This window comes from Hippopotamus amphibius, chromosome 10 (genome assembly GCF_030028045.1).
Source record: "Hippopotamus amphibius kiboko isolate mHipAmp2 chromosome 10, mHipAmp2.hap2, whole genome shotgun sequence".
Classification (NCBI taxonomy): Eukaryota; Metazoa; Chordata; class Mammalia; order Artiodactyla; family Hippopotamidae; genus Hippopotamus; species Hippopotamus amphibius.
The window spans coordinates 20,047,773-20,059,790 of record NC_080195.1 but is presented as its reverse complement, the minus strand read 5'-3'; the positions used below and the strand labels follow the sequence as shown (position 1 = coordinate 20,059,790).

Here is a 12,018-nt window from a genome sequence, read left to right as displayed (position 1 = left end):
TCAATATTCGTAATTACATGTATACTTATATTTACATGTTACATTTACACACATTACCTACCTAGAGCTGCTCACTGTCTCTAGGTCTGTCACTTGGTGAATAGGGAAAAAACACAATTTCCACAAGCAGTGTGCAAATTTTGTTTTATACTTCCATTCGAACTGCAAGTATTAAAACTCCATGAATTCTGACAATAAGAAAGTAATCTTTGCATTTTAGTGCAATGAGGCACTTTTAAAAGGTTTAGAAATCAGGTAAGCATATAATCATGATATTAACTATCCAAAGAACATTATAGAACAAGTAGATGTAGATACAAAACTTAAGATATATAAAATAAAAAGTAGACATCATATTAATAGTCATCCCAACTTATCCAAAGGATTTGACAATTGCATACTAATATATTTCATTGACTATTTTATAGATAATATTCTCCCAGGCCCTTACCCAAAGCTGGGTACTTCTAGAGGCTATATTATAAACTGCAGGATATAGAAAAGTATTGCCTGCATGTATTGAAAGTGTTGCTGCCTACTATAAAATAATGAAAGTTATTTTCAAGAAGCAGTCTGGGAAATTCAGGTATAAACTCACTGAGACAATTATTATCTGCAAGAGTTGCATCCATCTAATGAAAGAATTAAGCATAGGACTTTGAATAAGAATCTCATAGGTTCTACATGAGTTCTGCTAGAAATTTTAAATCCAGTTAATTTCACTGGGGCTCAGTTAACTAATAAAATTACAGAGCACCTTAAACATAAAGTATTTTATCTGCTGCAAAACATCACTAGATGTGTGCTTTATTCCTGTGTTGGCCGTATATTTATAATAATATACTAAAAGCTAGTACTGGGAACCCATTCTGTACTTAAAACTTTACATGGGTTATCTCTCAATCATCCCACCAACACTATGAAATGTACACTCTAATAATTCATATTTTACTTAGAAAATCCTCGAATCTTACTGTGATTGAGTCATTTTCTCAGGATTATGCAGCTATTGCAGATACTTTAGAATATCCAAAGCAACCTTCAAAATAACGACAGTGTTGCAGAAGTTAAAAACTATTGCAAACCTATAGTAAACAAGACAGGGCTGGCCTGGCATAAGGTTAACAAATAGAACAATGCAATAAGATAGATACTCCAGAAATACACTGTCACATGTATGGTCATCTGATTTTTAACAAAGACAGTAAAGTGATTCAATGAATAAAAGCAAAGTCTTTTAAAAAAATGGGGCTGGAGTAACTGATCTCCATATGGATAAAATAAACCTCAATCTATGCCACACAGTTATTAAAAATAATAGCTAAAAAATGAGGCTTTTAAAGAAAAATATATTTGTGACTTGAGAGTAGGCAGAATTTTCTTCAGCCATAAAAAGCAATAAGTAGTAAATATTTAAAATTGTACATTAGATGTCTTCAAGACAAAAAGCTGCCTTTCAAAATTACCATCAATAAAATGAATATACAACCAATATACAGGGAGATAACATCATAGGACAAGTTTCTGGATATATAAATAATCCTCCAGTTCAAAGATAAAAATATAAAAAATAAAATTAAAATATGGACAAAATTTGAATAAACCACTAAAGGATATACATGGTTGTCCCATATGTACATGAAAAAGTGGTTAATATTAATTATCAAGTAACAGCAAATTAAAAATGTGAGATTCTACTGAAAAGCCACCAGAATGACTTGGATTAATGAAATTGCTAACACTAAATATTAGTGAAGATGTGCAGCAAATGAAATTCTCATGTGTTTTTGGTGGAAGATGATGAAATAAAATTTATATTTTAAGGAAGGACAAGAAAATTTAAAAATAAAATTCTCTCTCTTAGTTTGGGCCTCCTCCCTCTGTCCCTAACATGCAGGTGTATCTGCATTACACATTAACCAGAGTGCCACGAAGGTCGGAATGCCAGCTTCACAGCAAGATATTATTTTTTTCCCTTTCTTCTGACACTAGCTATGTAACTTCTTAAAAGAATAGCATTCTTTCCCAAATCTGTAAGGGGTCACAATGACTTGCTGTTTCCTTTGCACAATGCTTACCTGGACTGTGAATCTTTGGTGAACTTTGTATGTCATTTTGCTGTATGATCCTTTGTCTGGAAAATGTACATGACTGTGCCTTCGAAGCAATTCTGACAGGTGGAACATTCTCAGGGCTTCTGAGAGAAGCCCTGAGAGTCTGTCTCCTGGATTAATCAAGTTTGGCTTGAATAAAATTCCCTTTCATTAATTTTCTTAACTTGATTGTTAATTGAATTTTTTTAACAAAGAGTAAAATTATACAACCACTTTGGAAAGCTCTGGCATTCTTATATAAGACTTAACATAGCCAGATACATCCCAAGCACCTTTCAATTAGGAAAATGCATAAATAAAACATTGTATGTTCATATAATGAATCAGCAATCATGGATGGATCTCAAAAACATGTGGAATGAAATAAATCTTACAAAGAAGTGCATCTTGTATGATCAATTTATATGGGTACTAAATCAGTCTAACATAATACAGTGTAAAAAAATGAGAGTAAGGTTTGCTTCTGGTGGGTAGTGGTGGGAATTTAACAGGAAGGAAATGAGGGAACTTTCTTGAGTGATGATAAGGTTTTATATCTTGACAAGAATTTGGGTTACACAGGTGTATGCATTTTTCAAAACCCAGCAAATATGCATTTAGGCTTTCTGAATGTCATTGCATAATTATTTTACAAAAAAAAAAGGAAAGAAACTGTAAGTGATCTTGGATACTAGTTAATAATGTACATGCTGAAGTGTTCAGGAAAAGTGCACAGATTTATACAACTTATATTTGAATGCATAAAAAATAAGATACACTGGTGGATGGACAGTGGAAATATATACATAATTAAAGACATGGAAATATGATACTAGAAGAACTTGGCCGGGAGTTTATACAGGTGTTTTCTATAAGATACTCTCAACATTTAGTATGTTTGATAATTTTCGTAATAAGATATTGGGAAAGAAAGTGTGGCGAAGCAAGAGAGTAGCACAGACATATATATACTACCAAATGTAAAACAGATAGCCAGTGGGAAGTTGTTGTATAACAAAGGGAGTTCAACTCCAGGATGGTAGATGCCTTAGAGGACTGGGAGGGGGAGGATGGGGGGGGGACTCGAGGGAGGGTGGGGGGGGAGTCGAGGGAGGGAGGGAATACGGGGATATGTGTATAAAAACAGATGATTGAACTTGGTGTACCCCCCCAAAAAAAAATAAATAAATAAAATTAAAATAATAAAAAAAAGAAAGTGTGGTTACAGATCTTACAGAATTATCCATTTTTTTTGTAAAATTTGTAAAACTGTATGCTATGAAAATCTAAATAGGAAAACTGTTAATTGATGCTAATGTTTGACTGTTATTGGCTGTATTACAATGCAATAAAGATACTAATGACATATAGGGATACTATAAAAATATGTAATTCCTGTTGCTAAATCATTATGTTAATATAAATGTTATAATATTCAAAGTCTGTATTTTACAATTATTTCCTGGAAAGGAAGATCTAGAAAGGACATCTGATATTATTTATTTTACGTGAAAATTAAAGAGTTTGAGGTATTCTTGGATAAAAATAAGCTCATATTTGCTTCCCTATCATGAAAATTCCAATATATCAAAAATATAAACATATGAAATAAAATTCCAACAAGAATCTCCATAGAGTTTCTTGAAACTTAAAACTTTAAGTCAAAATATTTTGAAGGAAAAATATGTATGACAATTACCAGATTTGTTAAATGAAGATAAAGTAGGAGATACTCTTTTTAAATTTAGAACTTAATATAAAAGTATTTTAATTAAAAATATCAAAATTAGAAATGGAAATTTGGTCAATGAAACAATCTAAAACAGATGGTAAGTATTTATGAGAAGCTAATATCTGGCAAGTTGTAGTAATAATTTTGGGGTGGAAAATATGAGGTTATTTAATAAATGATGCCTAATAAATTGACTATCCATACTGAAGAAATAACATTAGATCCTTAACACGCTCTGCAAGAATAATTTCCAGTTTTATCTATTCAAGATATAAAAACTAATAAATTATAGACTGTAATTTTCAATAGAAAATTGGAAGAAAATTTAGAACATAATTTCTCATTTTATTTACTCAAAATATAAAACTAAGAAATGACCTTGTGTACAAAATAAATAACAAAATTAGAAGAAAAAAACAGGAAATATCTAAAGGTAGAAAAGGAAACCTTTGAAACAAGACTGAAGCCTAGAAATTATAAAGCAAAAGAATTTATATAGCTTAAAATGTCAGTTTTTGGTTGGACTGGTTTTCTCCAGATACCCTCCACTTCTCAAATCAGCCTAGAATCCCTCTAGAATGAACTGGGCTCAGATCTTGGAACTTGAATCGGACTAAACCTGGATTTTAATCGGACAAAACCTTATTAGAACCATCTAATAAGTAGACTTTTGGCAACACAACAGTTAAATGATGCCCTGATACTCTTCTCTACAGAAATTCTGAAGCTTCCACTGAGGAGGGTTTATAACATACACTTAAACTATTCATTTTATTACAAAATACATTCTAAAAGGCCTGTTGAAAAATGAAGTCCACATGTAATGGCAAAACTTGTGAATTTCTATGTAATTAGTCACTGGAAGTAGTGAAGAACAATTGTGTTCAATTTTATAGCATTACAGTAAGCACAGCAATGCATTTCAGAGGAGTTTTTATAGTGGTACCCAGGGATTATAGCAGAGAGAAGGATTAATGTTGAACTGGGGTCATTCTGCTACTTATTTTTTCCAAGCAATTCAGTGTTGGTGTTTAGATACCGAAGATGTAACAGGATTTTGTTTTTAAGGTGTTAGGCAATTCTCAAATTTTAAAATGAGTGGACTAGATCTCTATAATTCACAACATTCTCAGAAATTATGATTCAGACTTCTCAAACTATGTTGCAATTACTAAATGGAAATTTAAGCAGAACTTGAATATCATGTATCTTGTTCTTGCTAAATATTTAACATAGTATCAGAGACATAGTTGGCACTCATTATTTGCCATTTCAAGGGTGAATTCAAGGGTGAATTAAATGGAGAATTGAACAGAAAAGTGTTTTAAGAAAAAAATCCAATGCAAACTGTGAACTGAACCTATATTCTTATACTATCTTAACAGTTTTACTGTCTTATCACTTAGGCTACCATGAACTTTCTTCAGCTACAAATCACATTGCTTTTGTTTCCACCCTTTGTATTGTTTCCCACCCATTTGCACACCTCCTATGGTCTCCTCCTGCAAATTAAATCAAGCAAATCTGTAGGTCAATTGTTGCTCCCTGTTACCAAAATTGGAAGCAAAGGCAAGTGTCTCATTAAGCACATTTGCTACAAACTCTAAATAAATATATAAATACATACATAGAATGAAAAAATAAAAGGAAGGAAGGAGAAATGAAAGGGAAGGAAGAAGAAAAAAGGAGAGAGAAGGGGAGGTATGCAGAAGGGAAGTGGGGAGGAGAAAAATACTACTTTATTACCATTTTTTTTTCTCATAGGTAGAAAAATACCAGTAAAGTATTTTACCCCTTTACCATCAAATTGTCTCAGGGAAAATTCCTTGCCATTTAATAAATGGTGGCTTTTCTTGAACACAGGAATGATGTAAATTAAAACTATGTGTTTCCAGAGATTAATTTGGAGCCTGCAAACCTTATATTTCAGTTTTAAATGATATCCATACAAGAATGGAAATGATGGCAGGATTTCCTAGGTGGTGCAGTGGTTAAGAATCCACCTGACAATGCAGGGGACACGGGTTCAATCCCTGCTCCAGGAAGATCCCACGTGCTGCGGAGCAACTAAGCCCGTGCACCACAACTACTGAGCCTGTGCTTTAGAGCTCATGAGCCACAACTATCGAGCCCATGTGCCCCAACTACTGAAGCCCGCGTGCCTAGAGCCTGTGCTCCACAACAAGAGAAGCCACCACAATGAGGAGCCCGTGCACCACAATGAAAAGTAACCCCCGCTCTCTGCAACTAGAAAATGCCTGTGTGTAGCAACAAAGACCCAATGCAGCCAATAAATAAATAAATAAATATATATATAAATAAATTTATACATAAAAAAGAATGGAAATGATAGAAAGATGCTGATTATATCATTAAATATTAACTCATTTTACTGATCCAAAGTCTAGATTCTTGCCTTATTCTTGGAACAGTTAATAGAACTCAGATCTAAACAATCCCTGGACAATGGGCATTACATTATAGATTTTATTACTTCTCAGAAGTGATAAAATTCTATTGAAGTGCAGAAATTCTGTTGAAATTAATAATTTAGCTACATATTAATTTAAGAAAAAAATAAAAAGCACATTTATACTTGGACTATTTCAGGCAAATTGCTATGATGACTATTTGTTGTTTAGCCTTTTAACAAATAAGTCCCTGATGAAAAACAATATCACCTTATGTATAAAAATTAAAGAAAATCTACATATGTAGGTTTAAGATGCACATGAAGACTAGCACAGACCTTTGCACATATTAAGCACTCATCAAACAGCTGTTGAGTAAATAAATTATAGCAAGCTACTACATTTCCACAGCAAAATATTACCTAAACTCTACAATAAACTTTTTGAAATGTTTCTTTCTAAAGTCTTTTATCTTGACAGAAACAAAATCAAAGACACCATGGATTCTTACTTCCTATTTTATTAATATTTACTTGGTCAACCAATGTCACCTTGTTGATTAGACTTAGGTGTGAACTCAGGGTACTTCTTATTGTCCTGAAAGGAAAATTGTCAGCAAGACTTGTAAGGATCTTCTCAGACATGGCTTTTAATCTTTAGTACACAAATGAATAACTGAATACCCCTGTCATTACTGTGCTTTGCTTCTGTTTCTGTTTTGGAGTTTAGATCAGTACCACTCATCCTGTGGGCTGCCAATGTGGTTTTAGTGCTAGCAGATAAGCCTAGCTTAGCTCAATGTTTAAATAATTTATGAATAATTAGAAAATTAAAAACAAGAAACATGATATGCTAATTATAATTTAATTCACATTCATACTTATGAATGTTGAGATGTCAGCAAAGTAATTAAAATAGCAGTTGGTTCTTACTCCTTTTTTGGTAAAAGACTTTTCAAAATGAAAATTTGTGAAATGAGTACATAATTACTAAAACGTTAGAAGTAAAAGAATGTTTCTTTTAGAACTTATTAAAATTTTTTTATTGAATGAAACTCTGGTATGTATACAGTTCAAAACACAGTTCAAAAATAGTTGGAATCAAGGTTAGTCACATGTGTCTTAGTAATATTGATACAATAACAAATGATACCACATTCCTTATATACAGGTGTTCAGTATCCTCATTATTCAGTTTTACTAAGTTTCAGTAATTCATATTAACCAATCATAATAACACTATTATGTGTGAGATAGAGTGGCTGGTTGTTATTGAACTAAAGAATAAGCAAGGAAGATGTAGATCCCATTCTAGTGGGAACACGACCTTGTTAGGTAGAGAAGAAAAAATAATTTATACAAGAATGTTGAGTTCCTAACTTAGAATGCAGTCATAAATCAAGACTGTAACACACTATGAGGTGCTGTTTTCACATATTCTTCAACCCTCCTAAATCCTTGAGGTTTCAGCTTAAAGTAAATAATTACTATATTTGTCTTATTAAAAAATGCTTTAATCACATGAAGAAGGCCACCTTCTCCTGTTATTGTCAACTAGCTTGTTTGAATCTGGGCTACACAACTAGTGAGAAACTGAGGGTTTTTTAGGAATTTTATCATGGAACTATAAAGGTATGCAATATCTACTGCTGTAAAAGTATGACTTTTTTTTTTATTATTATTTTATTTTATTTTTTTGGGGGGTACACCAGGTTCAATCAACTGTTTTTATACACATATCCCCATATTCCCTCCCTTCCTTGACACCCCCCCCTCGATTCCCCCCCACCCTCCCTGCCCCAGTCCTCTGAGGCATCTTCCATCCTCGAGTTGGACTCCCTTTGTTATACAACAACTTCCCACTGACTATTTTACAGTTGGTAGTATATATATGTCTGTACTACTCTCCCGCTTCTTCTCAGTTTCCCCTTCACCCCCCGCCCCCTCCCATACCTCGAGTTCTCCAGTCCATTCCCTGTATCTGCTTCCCTGTTCTTGTCACTGAGTTCATCAGTACCATTTTTAGATTCCGTATATGTGAGTTAGCATACAATATTTGTCTTTCTCTTTCTGACTTACTTCACTCTGTATGACAGATTGTAGTTCTATCCACCTCATTACATATAGCTCCATCTCATCCCTTTTTATAGCTGAGTAATATTCCATTGTATATATATGCCACATCTTCTTTATCCATTCATTTGTTGATGGGCATTTAGGTTGCTTCCATGTCCTGGCTATTGTAAAGAGTGCTGCAAGAAACATTATGGTACAAGTTTCTTTTGGGATTATGGTTTTCTTTGGGTATATGCCCAGGAGTGGGATGACTGGATCATATGGTAGTTCTATTTGTAGTTTTTTAAGGAACCTCCAAATTGTTTTCCATAGTGGCTGTACCAACTTACAGTCCCACCAACAGTGCAGGAGAGTTCCCTTTTCTCCACACCCTCTCCAACATTTGTTGTTTCCAGACTTTGTGATGATGGCCATTCTGATTGGTGTGAGGTGATACCTCATTGTGGCTTTGACTTGCATTTCTCTGATGATGAGTGATGTTGAGCATCTTTTCATGTGTTTGTTGGCCATCTGTATGTCTTCTTTGGAGAAATGTCTATTTAGGTCTTCTGCCCATTTGTGGATTGGGTTATTTGCTTTTTTGGTATGAAGCTGCATGAGCTGCTTGTATATTTTGGAGGTTAATCCTTTGAGTATGACTTTTTTTAATTAACATTTTTCAACTCTATTTTTCTATTTTTATTTGAACATTTTCCCCCCACTCATCGAAATAGAAAGAGCTGAGCCTGTTCTTTATGAAATAAAATGGGTACTTTGCTTAATATTTTATTGTGCTTTCAAGACAAAGACTCTCTCAGGTTAATAATTTAATTCAGTCTTAAAAATGATTTTAAATATGTAATTTATTTTTTGATATAAATATGGGTTGTCTTTTTTTCATATCATAGCAAATGCATTTTAGAATGTTATTTACCTATTTGAAATTAATTATAGACAACTTTTTTTATTGGCATGTAACCTTGTATTTGTTTAAGGTATACAACATAATGATTTTGATATGTGTATAAGTTGCAAAATGATGACCACAATAAATTATATATTATATATATTTTATATGAAATGTATAAAATATATATTAAATATAACTTATTTATTGCACTAAGAACAATAGATAAGTTACTCTCCATTGTTTAGTATTTCAACTTTTATCAACAATTGCCATGAATATCCTGGGGAGAACACCCTATAATGTCCTCTCAAACTGACAGATGCAGCTTATTCCACTGGAAATATTAGATTGAAGAGCCCATCACCAGGCTATTAAGTTCTGCCTTTCACTGATTACTGCTGACATTTGTTTCTGTATTTCCCTCTACTTAAGCCTCCCTGACTATTTACAGCTTTCTCTCACTCTGCCTCCCCTTGATTTAGGCCTATGCATGCCATATATTTCATTCTCTATACCAGAATTTCTGAAATCCCTACTTTATTAGTCCTCCTCTCAACATCTTTCTCAACATGCCTTTTCTTTTCTTTTTCTGCACTCCTCATGTCTGATATATTTATCTTATATGCATTGTATGTTTGTAAAGGAAAAATATTCAGAAGGATAGAATAGTAACTTACATTTTCTTGCCCTCAATCAAATACCTGATTGTCTATTCACCAGGTAGGTAGGGAATGTCAATTCTTTATACAGTTACTTAGCACATTTTCCACTTTAGTTCTTTATATATCAAGGACCATCATCAGTGATAGAAACTATGACACAGGTGTAAACGCCAGGACTTACCTGAGGTCTTGGGAGGGTTCTGCTCTGATGTGAGGTGTCTCAACAGAGTGCCCGAATACTGCTCCTTCAGTGCCTGAGGGTAACACGAATCCAAGAGTCAGTATAAGCAAGTGGACAAATATATTACTTTTCAGCTCTATTTTTATGCACGAAATATTTTTCTAAAAATTGAACAACTCAAAATAAGAATACGGAAACTAAAAGAGAAAAATTGGGAAAGGAGTTAAAGGTAGTGAAGGGCCAAGGAGGGTAAATCTAAGTCCTACCATGTTGACCCTTTTAAGATGATCTTTTTTATAAAAGTTCAGACTGAGTGAGAATTTTCACCCTCTGATCATAGAACAAAGATTCATCTCCTTCACTTTTCTTTATTCCCAGGTAAGCAAATTTGAGGGAGGAATAGGTAATAATACTGTTGTTTTTTGTTTTTTTTTACAAGCAGCAGAGCTTGAATGAAAATGTGCAGAGTGAGCTCTCATGTAGTATAGTATTAATTGCTTAAAGACATAGGTCCCTAGTGCATTTAGCAATTCGCCCACAAGCAGTTCCCAGCTTTAGCTAGAGTGATCATAGAACTACAGAGAACAGGGCACCTTACTTTGACCTTTCTGGAATTCAGGCTCAATCTAAAACCAGCAACGGCTTGAGTTCATTAGAGTGGACTTCACATGGGATCATGGTTGTCTGAAGAGGTCATGCACTCAGGCAGTTGAATGATACTCTAAACTTTCATTTATCAACTCCATCTGATTTTCCAGGTTTATAGAACTTTTTCTAAGTGAGCAAAATAAAATGATTTTCCTTTCCAAAAACAAAATGCAAAAACATTTGTTAAAAATGATGAAAAACCAGCCTCCTTTTTTCTCTTTTGTAATTTTACATATATGCTTGAGATCATTCCCTTCAAAATAAACTTTCTTTTGGTTTATCTTCTTCAAACATCTCGGTGTAAGAATGTCATACCTGTTCCATCAATGGCCTCAACACTATCTCAATAACACAGTGCAAATAAAAAATACAAATTTTACACCTACAAAGTGAAGCTGCTTCTGCTTATCATGAACAATATAAAACACATTGATTCAATAAGCAATGAAGAAACTGCCACTAGGAAATTAGAGCTAACTTTTAAATCCCTTAAAAGTAAGTATTTATATAGGGAAATATACTAGAATCACCAGAGGACTCCTCTACGTAAAACATCAATGCAGATCTTCATCTTGAATCACAGAGGAATAGATTTTTTTCAAAGTTTGTAACATGGTTCCATCTTTATTATGGTTTTAAGGGTAAATATCTAAGGTTCTGCTCTGGTAAATTCCTAAGATTACAGATTTCAGTTTATAAATTAAAAGCATTTATTGACCTCTTACTGGATTTTAGTGGTTGTTGTTTTTTTCCCCTAGAGAGGATATGTAGGGCACATACTGTTTATTTTTTAACTGTTTTCACAAATTTAGAGCAATTACTTCTTTAAGGAGTTTGCTCTTTCGGTATTTTGTAAAACATTTTATTTCTGTAAGTGGACAATTTTTAGAAATAAGCCTTTGAAAGTAAAGTAACAATTTTAGATAAAACTCTGATTTTGTGATTGTGGTGGGGGTGGCATTTGAAACAACATTCTAAGGTACAAATTTCCATGTCTCAAAGAGAGACTCCTTTGGCATTTTAAAATAAGATATAATTTCCAGATTGGATAGTTATCGATGTGCAAAGCTCAAAAATTAATTTCTACTATTCTATAACTTTGAAAACTTCCCAGACAAGATGCCAGAAGTATAATTAAAGAACAATAGCAATACTTATTTTAAAACACAGGATGGCACATGTAGTAACAGTACGGGATATATCGGTGAAAGTGAAACTAGGATGTAATCAAAAGCTTAATTTTACAATGAGGATTAAAAACTGATAAAAGCCTCAATTCTGAATATCAGTATAGAAAATTACTGATGATTAAAAAAAAAGACTCTTG

General features: G+C 33.2%; 1 protein-coding gene across 2 annotated transcripts in view; it reads right to left on the bottom strand.

Annotated features, from left to right (window-relative positions):
• Positions 1–12,018, bottom strand: part of SGCZ (sarcoglycan zeta) — a 988,084-nt gene that overhangs the window by 11,542 nt on the left and 964,524 nt on the right. For both annotated transcript variants that reach the window (XM_057697937.1, XM_057697938.1), the window contains one exon: positions 10,044–10,116. In XM_057697937.1, the coding sequence (XP_057553920.1) occupies positions 10,044–10,116 (73 nt within the window). The remainder of the gene's footprint in view (positions 1–10,043; positions 10,117–12,018) is intronic.